The sequence below is a fragment of the Orbicella franksi genome, chromosome 14 (assembly GCF_964199315.1).
Source record: "Orbicella franksi chromosome 14, jaOrbFran1.1, whole genome shotgun sequence".
NCBI classification, from domain to species: domain Eukaryota; kingdom Metazoa; phylum Cnidaria; class Anthozoa; order Scleractinia; family Merulinidae; genus Orbicella; species Orbicella franksi.
In genome coordinates this window covers 1,979,221-1,996,074 of record NC_138158.1, presented here as the reverse complement: position 1 = coordinate 1,996,074, position 16,854 = coordinate 1,979,221, and the positions used below count along the sequence as shown (strand labels likewise).

The 16,854-nt window shown below is 36.1% G+C and overlaps 1 protein-coding gene across 2 annotated transcripts in view; it reads right to left on the bottom strand.

The window, feature by feature from the left end:
• Nucleotides 1–316: 316 nt before the first annotated feature.
• LOC145467914 (solute carrier family 4 member 11-like) overlaps nt 317–16,854 on the bottom strand; it is a 20,695-nt gene continuing 4,157 nt past the window's right edge. For both annotated transcript variants that reach the window (XM_081451547.1, XM_081451546.1), the window contains 16 exons: nt 16,025–16,109; nt 15,333–15,456; nt 14,548–14,655; nt 14,313–14,435; nt 12,798–12,882; nt 11,560–11,682; nt 10,964–11,077; nt 9,997–10,129; nt 9,320–9,393; nt 8,445–8,631; nt 8,087–8,193; nt 7,341–7,506; nt 6,077–6,250; nt 5,307–5,502; nt 3,515–3,684; nt 317–2,927 (listed from right to left, as the gene is read on the bottom strand). In XM_081451547.1, the coding sequence (XP_081307673.1) occupies nt 2,864–2,927; nt 3,515–3,684; nt 5,307–5,502; nt 6,077–6,250; nt 7,341–7,506; nt 8,087–8,193; nt 8,445–8,631; nt 9,320–9,393; nt 9,997–10,129; nt 10,964–11,077; nt 11,560–11,682; nt 12,798–12,882; nt 14,313–14,435; nt 14,548–14,655; nt 15,333–15,456; nt 16,025–16,109 (2,033 nt within the window). In that variant the 3' untranslated portion in view covers nt 317–2,863. The remainder of the gene's footprint in view (nt 2,928–3,514; nt 3,685–5,306; nt 5,503–6,076; nt 6,251–7,340; nt 7,507–8,086; nt 8,194–8,444; nt 8,632–9,319; nt 9,394–9,996; nt 10,130–10,963; nt 11,078–11,559; nt 11,683–12,797; nt 12,883–14,312; nt 14,436–14,547; nt 14,656–15,332; nt 15,457–16,024; nt 16,110–16,854) is intronic.

Genomic DNA, 16,854 nt, shown 5'->3' with positions numbered 1-16,854 from the left:
TACGTGGACCAACTATCAGTCTGGGTGAACTGACTTTCGGGCAAAGCAACTACAATTTGAGGCCTGAGCGTTATCTTGATGTATCACCACATTCTTTAACATACAATGAATCCAAGGTAGTTAACAGGAGAATTGATGCTGTGAACTAAGACAGATAATTTCCTCTTTAAAGTGCCATGCAACTTACCTTCCATGTTTAAGTTTTCAACACAGTTGAGTTTACAGTACAGTGCAGTTCACAGAGACAGTGACTTGTACAAATGTTTGTAAATGCTAAAACCATAGCCATCACCTTATGGCCAAACAGAATTTAACTTGTTTTTTTCACTGTTTTTATTTAATAGCAATGTATTAAAATACTTTTAACATTAAATAACTTTAAGATCTTAAAATAGTTCTTTCAGTGGTGTTTTCATATATTAGATTTAAATTCAAACAGTTTATAGATTAGCATATAACTATAAAAGAACATGTATGTGCATGTATGATTAATTTTATGACCAACAGCTTTTTGTACATAGCCAACTTCTTGTAATAAGGTAATATTTTAAAATGTAAATTGCAACATTAAACTTGTAAATAAATTTGAAATAGTTATGGAGTTTGTTGATGGTTACCTAGTGATAGCAAAGGGCTTGGTTTCTAGCCATTTTGTGTTCCCTCATCATCCATGCACTGACCAAAAAATGAAAATTCAACTCAGAATGGCTGGCTAACAAACCAACTACAGCATATCCAATTTAGTTGAAAAAGCACCAATGTCAGTTCAGGTGATTCCTCAGAATTGCTTTGCACATCACTACTGCACACAATTTTCATGTCATTAGTGGTGCGCACAGGTATACACATACACAACATCGAGAGCTTTCCTTTGAGCTACGCTTGACAGCAAAATAATGGTAGATTTCTCTTAAACGAGCATGGTGACATATTTTTATAGCATGATTTTGGTGTACAAATTATTCCCTTTAAGGACCCTAGTCAGCCACTGCCATTTTCGATGCCATCGAAATTTACTGATATTGCATGGTGAAGTGGAATCTTATTGCTTGTTTAAACACGCTCCAAATAAAATATAATAGCAAAACTCTTGCATGTAAACAGAAAAGGTTTGGCTGACTAGGACCCTTTTAGTTGAAAATTTTAAAAAAAAAATGTTCAGAAGGAAAAAGGGATGCAAATTTTGACTTTGAAAACAACAATGTGCTTTGAGTTTGTTTTAAAGTGTGTAATTTTTCCATAACTTATACAAATATATCATTGTAGCATATGCTTGAGACTTTCTATCTATCAACTTGTCAAGTATTTCTTGATAAAACTTTGCTTCCAGCTACTGCAAAATGTAACATGATCAAATGAAATAAAAATTGTTTTCAAAGTTACCTTTTTGAGGAATCACCTTAAGTGTACTAGTCATTATTATAGTTTGGATATAAATAATGGTGTCAATTTACTTTTAATCAGAAAAGATGCCAAAAAAAGAGTACTGCCTTTGAACAAGTGCTAAATCAAACCGTCAAAATTGGATGTCCTTTTGAGGAGAACTCAGCAATGTTGTTGTTGAATGTTTGAATATCATTAACCATGTGCACAAAGAAACTTGCAACTTTAATAATTGCCAAAGCACACTGTCATGTTGTGTTGAGTTTTGTTTTATTCTATGACGGAAGAATGAAAAAACTAGCTTCTCAAAACTCATTAGAACTTAGAGTACTTGGTAGACAAATGTGAATTAAATTTCAAAGTTGCTAGTTTCTTGGAGCACACTGTTAGTACTGGTATGTTATGCTGCAACATCGCAGAGTTTCACTCAAAAGAAGCTTTATTTGGACTGTAATAAATGCCGTGATGCTTTTTCAATATTGAAAAATGGGCTGTCTAAAACCATAAAAAATTGACAAAAGGATCATTTGCCACTAATGGCAACACAATAATTTGTATTGGTTATTTTATACATGTACATCAACTAAAACTTAAAGACGTTTTTTGGGCAATTAGATGTGAAATTAGGCTATCAAGCCAGCTTAGAGAATAGTGGGCTGGCTTGCAAATTTGTTACGTTCATGTGAGGAAATTTTTCTCTCATGCCTGCTCATGTTTTGCTTTTTTCAGCATTCTGTGTGCAGGAAGCTATGTCTATATGTTTTCAAAGACAGCAGAAGTAAAAACTAATACTCCATACATGTATTTTAAATGCAAGCAAATCACTTGCATCCTGGCTTTTAGCCATATGGGCATCTATGCATCCTGAGGACACTACCTCTGTAGAGAAGATTGATAGGCGTTGCTACATTGAGATTTACATTTCAATAATCAAAAAATCTTCAAATGTGCAATTCCAGAAAATATCCATACTCCTCCCATAGAAGGGATTGGAATTTCCTGGGAGTGGAGGGTCAGCAAGACCAAAAAAAATTAAAGAAATATATTGGGATTTCCAGAGGGAAATTCCTTATTTGAGGTAGGTATGGATATTTTCTGGAACTACACAAAAAAATTCTGATCCAATTTAGATTTTGAGATTCTGGGCTTTCAGTAACTAAGTCCATAAGAGGCCAAAGTTTCAAATATGTCAATCTTCACCAATATGAAAAAGACAATAAAATTGTTAAAACAACAGTATCACTGAACCCCTTCTTTCAATGACAATCAATGGCCTTTAGGGACAAAAAAAAATATTGTCATCAATTTTTAAGAATGTCCTGCACTTTTCTTGAAAAGAGCAATAAAAAAAAAATGAACCCAGCACACAGTTCAGTGACAGCTGTTGCTTACAAAAAATTCTAAAATTGGACTTTGTCTTGTTTTCAATCATTGCGTTGTCAAGTGTAAGTTGCAATTAGCTGGCTCATTGACCAACCAATCACAAGTGAGCATCTAAAGCCTTCAGGTACTTTGTGGGAATCAGTCGTGGAACCAGAAGATGCCTGCAAAAGTTAATAAAATGGTGAACTTTTAACACTTGATCTACATTTAGCACAAAGGAGTTAAGGTGTCCCACATGTGGAGAAAGGAGTAGTTTAATATTCATCTCAGCTTTAGTTAGTGTTTTATAACTACAATTTTATAAGGATGACGCACACCCCCAAAATTAAGAGTAGGGCAGTCTTAAATTAAGTGTGGAAAGAATCTGGCAATTACTTTGGTTTTGGTTTACTACCATTTGAGATAGGCCACACAGTCTAATTGAATGTAATTGGCTTGGTTTTGGTTTTAGTTTTACCACACTCAACTGATGAAAACCACTCTGATGTGTCCTATTTAATATGTATAAATGTATGTACTTGACTTGGTTTTGGTTTTACCACACTCAATTGAAAACCACTCTGGATGTGTCCCATTTAATATGTATAACTGTATGTACTTGACTTGGTTTCGGTTTTGGTTTTACTGCACTCAATTGAAAACCACTCAGATGTGTCCCATTTAATATACATTTATACCCCAGCAAACACATGCCATATACAGCTGACTCCTGATAATTAATATTCAAGGAAAAGCACTTTGTTCTCACCTGATTGGCAAAATTAACATGAGGAGAACTGGAAACACCATTTTGAGGTATGGCAGAGGTGCAAAACCAAATCCACACAAGACACCAAGCATCAGGAACTGTAGAGCAGTGTATAAATGCATCTTCCTCTGAGGGACATGCCGAATGTAATGGTTTGGAGGGTATGCCGCCTACAAGACAGGTAAGTGTTTTACAATGAATTGTGGAAAGAACTAAAAAACAACCAAAACCTACTGAGAATCACCCATTGCCTAAACCCCTATGTTGCACTAACCCAAAAGTCATTCTCACTAGCCCTCCAATTTTTTTTCTACTATTGAGAATAATTAATTTAAAATTAAATTAATACTGTAATTTCATCTCTTACAACACTGTTGTAATATTTCAAATTACCCACTCCAAGACAAAATCCCTGCTGGGCAAGTAAGGGGCATAATCCATTAATACAACCAATCAATCCACTGCCCACTACTTTTTTTGCACCCTGCCACATGATCCCACCAAATGAACCAAGTCAAACAAGTTCACTGGCCATGTGAACCAAATAAACCAGGTGCACTAGCCAAATGAACCAGCCAAGTGAACCAGAAGAAAGAGCTAAGTGAACCAGGAGAACAAAGTGAACCAGCCAAGTGAACCAAGAACACCAAGTAAGCAAAACAAGTGAACAAGGTGAACTGGGTTAACCAGTAAAGTCAACCTCATGAACAAAGTGAGCCACAACCATGGACTTATTGTGTTGGAAAATGTGCCAAACCATGAACTCATAGCAATAATACATACAGTTACAGCACCCCCTTTCAATGTTGGAAAATGGTGAAATGAAAATTTGGGTTGGATTAAAGTGTTTTGTCAAAATTACCAAGGGATGGGGAGAAAAAAATGCATAATAATTATAGAATGAAGTTTTCCTGCCCTTGCAGGTTGTAGGAAAGTTTACTGAAAACATTCACTTTCACATGGAGAAAGTAAAGGACAGAATTCAATTGCCCAATTTCAAAAAAGCCACTAGCCCTGGACAATCACACATGAGCATTTCTGCATGCTTTAGCCAGAATATTCATAGGAGTCAACTAGAGTAATTAAGTCCACAAATAACACACATATAAATGTTCATGAAGATGTACATGATAAAAGCAAATTGTTCTGTAATCAGTATTTGAGAAACAGTTTCACAATTTCTATTTCTTGTCAATATGTTTTTTCTGTAGGTTTCTCAAGCATTGAAGTTAAAATACAGGAATACAGTAAGTTTTGTTTTCCCAAGACCCTCAATGTTCCCCAAGGCAAAGCCGAGGGGAACATTGAGGTCGAGGGGAAACAAAACTCACTGTTTCCCATGGTGCCAGTCATTAAGTGTCTTGCTATACCTCCCAACTCAAAAATAGAAATAAAACTACAAAAAGTTGTTTGCTTGATGCCGGCTGGGACACAAATTTACTGCAGTTTCAAGAGTACAACCTGATCACATGTGAGTTGAAAGCTCAAGTTGTTGTTTCCCTAAGGAGTTGGTGAGTTTTCTTTGCCTAAGGAGGTAGTAAGTTTTGACCCATGACACAAGAGATATTCACCTCCAATAGGTAAGCGTATTTGAGTTGGGAGGTATAACAGTGGCTCGTTAAAAATTCTGTTGCCAATATTTCTTATCAGACTTCATCTCATCCCAACAAATTGCCAACATTAGCAATCTCCCTACCCCCTGAGAAGCTTATATGGAAATTATTAAATTATTAACTCAGTCATTTGACAGGAATCTGCAAAGGGTTGTTTGTTTCAACACTCAGCTTCATACCTGTTCTGTGACCAACAGCAATGCTCTCTCAAACATCTGGTTACCATCCAAGGAAGTGATGGCCATAAAAAGGAACAAGCCATCAAGTACTGAAGTAGGAATCAGTGTGAGTGGAGTCGGCAACATAAGCAGGGACAAGGCAATCAGAGTGCTTGAGAGTAAGCCAGACAATCTTGTTTCTCTTACTTTGACAATGCTAAAAATGAAGATTTTGTCATCAGCCACTTTTCAATTTGTTATGTTTAGCAGTAAAGCATTATGTTTCTCTAAGGCCGGTTGCTAAGATCAGAATAGTGAAGTGATCAATCACCAAAAGCAAAATGAGAACATCACAGAAACTGATAAGCCTTTAATGTCAGAGGCCTTTGTGTCCAACAGTGAACTGGCTATAATGATTGCTCCAACATAAGGTATGAATTGTCATATTCTGCCAGTTAGAACAATCTTAAAGCACAGTGCAAGACTATGCATGGTCTTCACTTACATGAATGATACAGTTTATACCTGCATTAAAATAACTCTCATACATTTAAGTATTACCAACGACAGAAGAGTTCTTAAAACATAGGAAAAATTAAAGGTCATAAAACTCTGGTCTTATTAGCAGGGTGGCCCTACCCAAAATAAAGCGCCTCTCACCACAAGGAGGGAATCTTTGGCATAATGGAAAGCAGCCCAGGTGATCTAATGATGGGGTTTCACTGGCAGTAGTCGTTATAGATACAAGATTCTCTCACTGCTAGCTGTAAGTTATATTAGCCCAAACTTACATTTCAAACACATGCCCTCGATCTACTCTCTCTTCAACATCTGCCAGAGCTCTGACATGGAATGGTGAGTGAGGCAGGGCAGCATGCACCCATGGAAGGCCAAACAAAGACAAAAAGCTATTCACTGCTGCCACTACAAGCAAGTCCCAGTGATATGCACTGCCTTTCTTTAATCTAAAAGCAAGATAAACATCATTTGCAAACCATGGATACACTTTTGTAGATGCTTGACAACTTCACTTGTGCATTTTGTAAAAAAACATCACTGGTCGACTACACAATACAGACTAAAGTATTAACCAGTCATGATCGATGTACATGTTGTACACCTTACTTAACACTTTAATAAAGTTCATTAATTTATTAGAATAACTAATCATATAAACAGGAGTACAATTAAAAGAGCTACATCATAGCTTTTGCAAGTTAACCTAGATTTTTGAAGTTCATCATTTGTAATCTGTGTTAATCTTCTCCATCCTTAACCATCCATCCTTGTTCCTTTGTGGTTGTGGTTTATTATTATCCCTTTGGCATTTTTCTATCTTGAGTTCATAAACTACTATTTTTAGGTTTCCTTCAATTTAAAGGTAATTTTGTAGACAGCCAAAAAATCCCAAAATACTGTAATTGAGCTCCTTTATAGTCTCCTTCGCAGCCATTATATATTTGAAAATTCGCCCAAATTTTATGAGCCTTTGGGAAAGTGCAATTGGAAAGGATTTTCAAATATCACTTGTGGTGATATCGCAGCAGTATCACTTGTACTGCAGTACAAATTAAAACTTAACCATAAAAGGGTCTGCTCTCACCCAATCACAATGAAGTATAAGACATTCTGACAATCTTATTTGGTTCCTAAATTTACATTTTTACAGAAAGACTAGCTGGGCTGCAGATAGCTAGTGCTAGTCTAGGCGGGCCAGTTTAACAAGATCTAATTACAAACATTTTGACTTTCAATTTTGAGGTGCCGGCTTTGCTTGACTCCAATTCTGAATGCAGATAGTGAAAACTAAAATCTTGAACAATTTGAATGAAAACTTAAGACCACACCTCCTCCCATTTAAATGATGGAAAAATATCATGTTTTGGTTTTAGTGCCAGTTCATCATTGATTTGGTGGAAGGGATGGTGTTATGTCTTATTCTCACCAAGATTGTGGCTCTAAGTCATAAAATTGAGAAGACCTATTACATCAGTGATTCTGATTTATTGTTAATAGATTGCCAGTAATCTTGATTAAACAATGACAAGTATTTACCTATTTCCAGGGTTGTTAACCATGGCACTTGAGATATTCTGATCCATAAAAAATAGTAATGAAAGAGAAAAACCCAGACCAAGACCTGCAAACACGGCACCCCAACTCAGCTTATGGAGAGGAGCAGCAGAGAAGGAAAATGTATTGCTTGCTTCAAACTTGTACCCTGTTATTAATCAGTATAAAACAAATAATTGAACACGTAAGCATTCTCAACAGCTTCTACCAGCCTGTGTTTTCATATGTAGAAGTTATCAAATTAGGTACAACTTTCAGTGACTACTGGCCAATGAAAAATATTTATAATAATTAACATGATTTATTTAAGACATACAAAACATGTACCATGCTTCTGAGTTATAGAAGCACTCCTGGAAGTTTGGAAGGACAAGAACTGCTGTGAGAACACAAGCCAACAGGTGAGTGTTTCCACAGCTTTTTCAAGTTTTCCCAAACTTCCACGAAAGTTTCTATAACTCAGTAGAACATAAAGAACATGTTTTCTATTTCTTTTGGAAAATTCTGCAATGAAAAAAAGAACACAACTTGTTTACTTTGATCATTAAAATGTAAATTCTCTTTGCTCACGCCGTCATTACATCAACAGCTCATGCTAGTTCTGTGTTTCTATCAAGTTGGACAACACAATTTTAAACCAATCAGTGCGCATATTTTCTTTGGGCTATTTTCTAAAGTGGTATTCAATTTCATTGAAGCTGTTTTATCAAGATCAATAACATACTTACTTTGAATGTCTCGCATAAAATATGAAGCCACAAAAGACATGACAAGTACAGCAACCACAAGTGCATAATCAGCCAATGCTTCACGCTTGCCAGCATCCAGAAATGGGCTGAAAAACAGCAACAATTCAAAGCATTGCAATCTGTATGAGCTCAGCCAAGTGGCAAACATTAAATACTTGTTCATGTTTTTTTTGCCACAGGCTTTCTCTCCTACCCTGTTATTATAAGCTGTTAATCAGCAATTACAGCAATGGGGCAGTAATCAATCTAGTACCTAGTTGTTAGTACAGAATATTTTGAGAGTAAAGTTACTTAAATTCCATTACAGTGATTGTTGAGCAATTCAAGGCAAGCTTACCTCTTACGAAAATTATAGAGTGCAAGACCAATCCAAACTGTTCCCAAGCTTACAACAGCATACGACAGACCTCCCTCTCTGTGACACAATGAAGCATCAGTGGGCTGAGTACAGTTATTAGCTGACTGGTCAATACTACAGGATGAGGAATTCCAGCATGAAGTTGAACAGTGAAGGTTTGAGTATTCTGTAATCAAAAAGCATAAATTTACAACCATGTTTCATATTGTATGTGGACTGCCCTCAAATGGAGCCTACATGGACCAGGAGAAAGGGGCATTTAAAGTTATCTTTTGAGGTGTAAGCACATTGAATGAGCTCTTAAGAAAGAACTTGACCCAAGCTAGAAGGAGGCCACTGTTATATTATCTCTAAGTTTGCATGATCTTAATTATTTCAAATCAATGTTAGTATCCTTTAAGCAAGCCCAATACTTTAACCTATTTATCATTATTCATAAAAAGTCTAAATGTGATGTAGTGGGTAGCTGGAGGTTTCACACCCAAGTGAGTTCACACACACATCGACTCAACTAAAATTGCTAAAACTAAACTAAAAGTGCTTAAAATTTAAATCTTTCTTTTACCAAACAAAAAAGACAACATTGTGAGCATCATGAAACAAAATCCCACAAAACATGTTTATTTCTCATTCTTTAATCCATTGAAGGGGAAGGCGAACTGAGAATAGAAAGTTTATAATGAGTTCAGGAGTGCGAACTTGGTGGGTGCAAAACAGGTAGCATTCAATGTAGCAGAGAGTTTGCAGTCCTAAAGCCATTTAATTGCAGCTCGAATTCAACATCATTGAAATGCTTACTCCCAATTATTTATATACATTTGAACACAACCAACAAGCTGAAAATGCCAGATTACCTTTAACGATACTACTGACTGCATCTACTGTAAATGCAAGAGAGATGAACAAAGCAAAAATTTCCTCTGTTGACCTAGACAAAATTAATGATTAAAAACGGTTGAAAATTAACAGTCAAATCCTGCTAACCTGAACTCTTAAGGGAAATGAAAAATAGTTCAAGGTATCAGGAGTTTGAGATTCCTGATAGTAAGTAAATAAAAAAGTATATCAAAGAGAAAATGATTTGAGTTCAAGATAATGGAGTTGGAGAAAGTGACAGTTAACTGTACTTCAACCTTAAGTAACAGAGTTAGATTCTAACAAATTCCACAGAAGAGGCCATTTACTTTGTGCCTCTTTTTCAAAACAAGTCTTCACGCAAAACTTTTCTCTTGAATAGAAGTTTGATTTGCTTAAAAATGAACCTGTAGACGAAACTCATTTTCATACAAATGGTTTCGCACTAAGACTCATTTTGACACAGAGGCAAATGGCAACTTGGAAATGGCCTACTGAACCATCAATCAAAAAATAAATTTGCTGTGTCAATTTTCCCCTGAAATACAAACACAGCCTTCCCTACATCATGAGTATCATACACCAACATTGCTTAGAATCTGTTGCCAAGTAATAAATGCATTTAAGAAAAGTTTATTTTCTATGAAATTAAAGTAACGTCTGCAGACCAATGTACCTTGTCGACCATTTCATAATCTGTGAAAGACCAAATGTGGAATACATAAAAAGGAAGAACGAATTCCATAATCCAGTACAAGAATATAGTGCCAAGAAATCCAAATCAAAGTCTGCTGAGATGTTGTAGATCACTTGAAAAAAAGACAAGATAAAGATGTCAACAGTGACAAGAGTTTTAATGAAGCAATAGATCTAAGATCAGAAATTGTGAGAATTATACTATCTGCAATTTAAATTCTCAATATAACAAATTAAGCAATACTGTAAGTATCTCTTTCAAAACTATTGCTGCAGAACTTGCATTCTTGTGCAGTATTTTATTTTTAAGTTTCAATCTTGGTAATTGTGGAAGTTTAAAAGCTGAAACTGTGATCAATGGTTGTTATCTAATCCACTTCATGCCATGGAAGATATAGGGTGTCCACTAGTGTCTTCCATTTCCCTCAATCTTAAGCCACTCTTTGGCTTTGCACCTACTGTAGTCAGTGAGGGAAAAGCCAAGTTTGCCATTACTCAAGTGAAGCTCCATTCCTTACCTAGCCTGTGAAGGCAGATGGTTTTCTGCCTGTCATTTCAAGCTAGATAATTAACTCCATCTAAATTTTCAATGTAACCATCACCACATCTATTAATTTATTGTTTACTTAACAATAAAGAGGCCCAAGTGTGATAAAACACGACAGGCTTTTGAGAACACGAGGGAAATGTAGAAAACACGAGCTGCAGGCGAGTGTTTTCTACATTTCTCAAGTGTTCTCAAATGTCTGGAGTGTTTTAGCACTGTGTAATACACGGCTTAGGCTTCTTTATTTGCTTTATGATATAGCCACAAAACAATAAAACACGCTTTTTCTATGTTTTATACTCTGATAATTCATGGGATTTTGACCAACCAGAGCGTGCGCAGGTTCCTATCTATATTATAATTTGATATATGGACACTTAACACTGACTACTGTCTGTACCTTTTATATATAGTGCCAAGGGAGCTGTGGTTAGCATGACAATTAAGGGCTGTCCTCCAAAGAGAGCAAATAATGTTCCTCCTACAGCCTGTGATATAATTACTTTCTGGACATCTACAACAAACATGTAAGGGCAGTGGTTGAAATTTTAATTGCAGCAATATCTAGAAATTGTACTAATAAGAAAACATAACACTGAATCAGGAATGAATTAGAGACAAGAGTAAAGAGTCTGAGCTTGACTGTTCTACTTGTGTTTTTCAGTTAGGTACTAGGTAATTTGCATTTACATCTCGCTACCCATGACTAAGTTGGTCAAAGGGTACATACATGTAACACTGCCCAATAAAACAATCACTGTGACCTAAGGAATTAACAGTAGGGATTTACCCAGTTGGTAGCATTATAATTTACACCTTTAGCAACTGGGAGGAAGTGTTGCAAAATTTTGTTTTCACTCTGAAACCATGTCTCCTCTCCCCCCCCCAAAATAATAATAACTGAGCCCCAGTGGATTATGAATGCCTTGCTTTGCTGTTTAAGTGCTGTAAATAAAGGAAATAATAATGTTAGTAGATGTTACTATTCTTACTCACCAATTTGTCCATTAGTGTTACGGCTGTTGAGGACACCAAAAGCAATAGATGGTAGAAGGCAGGCAAAGTACAAGAACAGTGTTGTGGAAATCAACTTAGGAATGGTATGACGACCTCTTATTCCTATTGGGTTACAAAATTGATCACCAAACATTAAAATAAATCATTATGATACATCATTTCAACAAGCTTTTAAAATTTTAGTCAAATTTTTGAGATGTACCATCTCTTAAACAGCTCTTTTGTGGCTTGATGAATTTCTCAACTGCTTTAATGAAGTAACTAGCATTGCAAAGACTCACTATCAACCTTGAATAACGCAATAAAACACCTTCGTGATCTGGGCAACATTACATGTAACTTTTGCTTCCCCAGATAAATTTTTCATGAAACAAGCGGTCATGGTCCTAGATTACTTTCCACTGGTGGAGTTACAAAACAATATATTTGACAGTTATGATGTACTTCGGAAATTGGAAAAGCATTCAAGAAGCTAGAGGTGCCCTCAGGTGAAAAAAAGTCAATATTGGTATATAAATGAATTTTAGGGGAGTGCCCATCTTATCTTACCCAGATGTTTGAACGAGCAGGCATAGTCAATTAAACCCTGTCTGCCCCCGATTCAAACGGGAGCACGTGGTCTCAGTATTGACTAGCCGCCTATGGAATATGATTCCTGCCCATATTAAAAACCAGCCTAATCTTTTAAACTTCACAAAATCTATTTTTAGACATTTTATGGACAGTTATAAGGAACTGGACCATTTTATCATCTAAATTTTTAATTTGCTTGTTTTGATTGTTAGACTTGATCCAATGCTTTGCTTTTTAATATTTTAGTGTGTCTCATATCTTCATTTTCTATATTATTGTTACATATTTGACAATCAGTTTCTATACTCTTAATTCTCAACATGTCATCTTTTTATTCTGTAAATATTTATATGAGGGCCACTGGTTTTTCAGTGATTACTGTTGTGTGCCACCCTCAATAAATAAAGTTGCTTATTATAATTATAATTATCATTATCATTATCATCATTATTATTATTAGCTGTGTCTCCAAGAGCTCTACACTTCTGTCATGCTCCCCAAACATCCACAGGCATATGATAACTTGATGATGCACACTAAAGCATGACTCAGGACTAGTTTTATCCCCATTACACCAAGTTAGGACTGTAATATCTTGAAGTGTCTGAGATCTTAGTTGCTGCACACATTCTCCCTGAACTTACCATCTTTAAAATCTGATAAATAATGTGGCCATCTTCTTTTTAAGTCTCTAATAAGCCCTCTTCCAAAGGAAAACAGCTCTGATTTCTGTCAAATACATGGACAAAACTTTTGGTTATAATTTGCACTATTATTAATATCCTATTCCTCCAGAAATTTCTAATAAAAACAAGTGGCCTTAATGTATAAACCATTCAGTCACTGGAAATGAATTGCTTCATTGGTACAACAATGCCTTGTAGTTTCAGCAGAAACTCATAAGGGTATTAGGGCATTGGTGTATTAGGATATTCAAGTATTGGGGTTATGGGGCATTAGGGTATTAGGGTATTAGAGTATGAGAGTATTGATGTCTTAGGATATTGAGGTATTGGGGTTATGGGGCATCAGGGTATTAGGGTATTGGTGTATTGGAATATTGGGGTATTGGGCTTATGAAGCGTTAGGGTATTAGGGTATTAGGGTATTTGGGTATAGGGGTATTAGGGTATTGGTGTATTGGAATATTGAAGTATTTGGGTCATGGGGCATTAAGGTATAAGGGTATTAGGGCATAATGGTATTAGGATATTAGGGTATAAGGGTATTAGGGTATTAGGGTATTGGGGTATTAGGGTATTAGTGTATTGGTGTATTGGTGCATTGGGATATTGAGGTATTGAGGTTATGGGGCATTAGGGTATTAGGGTATGAGGGTATTAGGGTATTAGGGTATTGAGGTATTGGGGTTATGGGGTATTAGGGTATTAGTGTATTAGGGTATTGGTGTATTGGGATATTGAGGTATTGGGGTTATGGGGGTTTAGGGTATTAGGGTATTGGGGTATTAGGGTATTGGTGTATTGGGATATTGACATATTGGGGTTATGGGGCATTAGGATATTAGGGTATTTGGCTATGAGGGTATTTGGGTATTAGGGTATTAGGTTATTAGGTTATTAGGTTATTAAGGTATTAGGGTATTTGGGTATTTGGGTATTAGGGTATTAGGGTATTAGGGTATCAGGGTATTAGGATATCAAGGTATTGCGGTATTAGGGTACTAGAGTATTTGTGTATTAGGGTATTAAAGTATTGGTATATTTGGGTATTAGGGTATTTGGGTATTTGGGTATTAGGGTATTAGGGTATTAGGGTATTAAAGTATTGGTACATTTGGGTATTAGGGTATCAGGGTATCAGGGTATCAGGGTATCAGGGTATTAGGACATCAAGGTATTGCGGTATTAGGGTATTAGAGTATTTGTGTATTAGGGTATTAAAGTATTGGTATATTTGGGTATTAGGGTATGAGGGTATCAGGGTATTATTAGTTCTATGGAAGAAGTAATTCATTATGTTAGATATCAAACCTTAACATGAATTTGATAATTGTTGATGTAAATGTTTGGAAAAGAAATAACCAACAGTGTTATCATCTCGTCTTATTGTGCCACTAGGCACATAACGCATCCAACAGTGTGCAGTATTTAAAATATTTAAGTTAAGCTAAGTCTTAGGTATTTGATTACATGTACCTTTTGATCATCTCTTCTATGGGTAAAGGAGGATTTTGATTGAACAGCAGGAGGTTTTCTAGCTGGTCTAATTGTTGCGTACGATCTGGAGGAGAGCAGGTCTTTGCGATCAGACAACACTTTCTGCAGACAAAATGAGAGACAAACTTGATATACAGTGCATGGGGTAAGACATTTCACAGAGTAATTACTGGTCTGGCCATGATTGTGAAGGTATGACAAGTATTGAGCAAACCTTAAATTGTTCCTCGGTTTCCACTTCAATGAGTAATTGCCTTGTTTCTATATCTGACAGCAATGTTGCAAAAGTTCTTCCTGTCTCTAAAGAGTTCTTGGTACTTTTCTGACAGAGACAAAGATTTAGTGTGAACATATGCAGTGCTTTCATTACAAGTATGCTAGTGCTGGAATATAAACTGTGGTTACAATTGAATAAGAGTTGGTTCATACAAGTGACAGTCACAATCAAAACCTTTCTAAAGAGCAAAAAATTGTCCAAACACACACTTTCTAGTACAAATAATACTGTTATGTTTGAATTATTTATCACACAAGGTAAAGACCACAATACATGTGTTTGCTTCCAAGAGTGAAAATGAAACATTGAAATGTTGCTTCATAAACAGGTGTCTTTTCAATATGATTTATTCGACTTTAGACTTCACCAACTTTTTTCCTGTAAACCCAAATTTTTGTTTTGCGTCTGAATGGAAACCTTAAAAGGATGTTGTCTAAGAAAAATTGTGAGGAACCCAACTTAGGTTCCTAGCCATGAAATCATGGGTGCTCAGCACTTGAGCTTATGTGAAAAAAATAAGTTTATCCAGTCAATCAAAGACAAATGCTAGTAGTCTCCTGTGGCACCTGGGTGATTCTAGAGCACAGCCCTGTTAAAAAATGACAATGACCACCATAATCAGCTAAACGCTTCTGCTTGCTTGTTTCTGTATGTATCAGCCCTTGTTTCAGAACCCATAACTCTGTTCTAGTGTTAACAAGTCCTGAAGATCCTATACTTACCGCTTTACTAGGAGCCAGAACCAAGACGACCAAATGAGTCTCCTCAAGTGTCCTTCCCAGGTTTACAGGATGTCTCAATTGAGCAATGGCAACATGACTCTGCTGTACAGATGGTAGCTCTCCCCTATGAACAGTCACACATGTTGGAACAAAAACTCTTACTGCAAAAGACTTCTTGATATATCCTGTCTGATTTAGAATGTACAAGAAAATGATAATTTTCTTCTTTGTCAGTTTGCAAAAATTTACCCAAGAAACTCTGCATCTGAAACTTGATATCACAACAAATGTCTACATGTTCAAGGTGCAAAGAAAATAGAGTATCCAGGTGGGAATTAAGCCATGTTGGGGCCATTAGGGACTGAAGGCCTATTGATATGACCATGTCAACCAGAAAGACTATGGATGTTACTCACCCACTTGGCCACAGACCAAGGGTTGCATTCATACATTGCCATCAGTTATCTAGAAGGCTGTGCCAAAAAACATTACATAGAGGTTTACTGTAGTTCATGTTCAGAAGTTTATCACCATTACATGTGATTAATGAAGGATGGTCCATTTTGTTTTTCACTTTCGTTCAGAGTCTACTGGTTTTTATCACGATCATAAGTGACAGTAGACTAAGTGTAAACTATACTCCCTAGTCCGAGATTGAACTTGAGACTTTGTGTACATGTGAAGTAACTTACATTGCAATAAGCCAATTCTGAGTTTCTTCCCATCCTCCTCCTTCAGATATTTCTGTTCCTTGGATTATTTTTGATAAACAGTGCACTAAAAGAGAATAAAACATGCAATGTCACTAACAGCTATTTCTTGACAAACAAATTGAAGAAATTAATTTATTATGGATATCAACCAGTACTAGTTGGTGTTGAACTCCGATTTTTAAGGCACAATCAAGTGTTTAACCCAAAGACAAAGGGTATTACCACTAGTCCTTGTATATGGGAATGAATGAATGAAAACTTTATTAATGTGTCAGTGTATTTAGTTATAGATTAGCTAATTGGGGACACCTAACTTAAGTCAATAGCTAATAACTAGTTAAGAAAAAAAAAAAGAAATAGGAAAAAAGATAAATGTTGAAGTTGATAAATGCTTATTTACAGCATAATAATCAATACTATAAAATAATATAAAATGATTCTGTTCATGATTTAAATAGTTTACATAGTTCCAGGTAACCCCTGGAATACTAAACAATATTCCAGCAACCATTTGTACCTCCTGAGTAGAGGGAGATACATTGCATTGCAAGAGTGAAGACTCCCACCTTGGTTCAAGTCCATTGTTGGATCCCAGCCTATCAATAAGCTTTTTATGGGCCGTAACCTGTAACAACTGTTACAGCTGAATATGCTTGATGGGCCCTTGATATATTAAGGGTGAACTTGCCTGTTGTTGATACAATTCACCCATAAACCAACAAGTTTGTTATGGGTGTGAAGATCAAGGCTGCAGGAGAATTCTGGAGCACTGGAGTGCCCCTTGCCAAGAGGTGCCCTACACTGAGCTA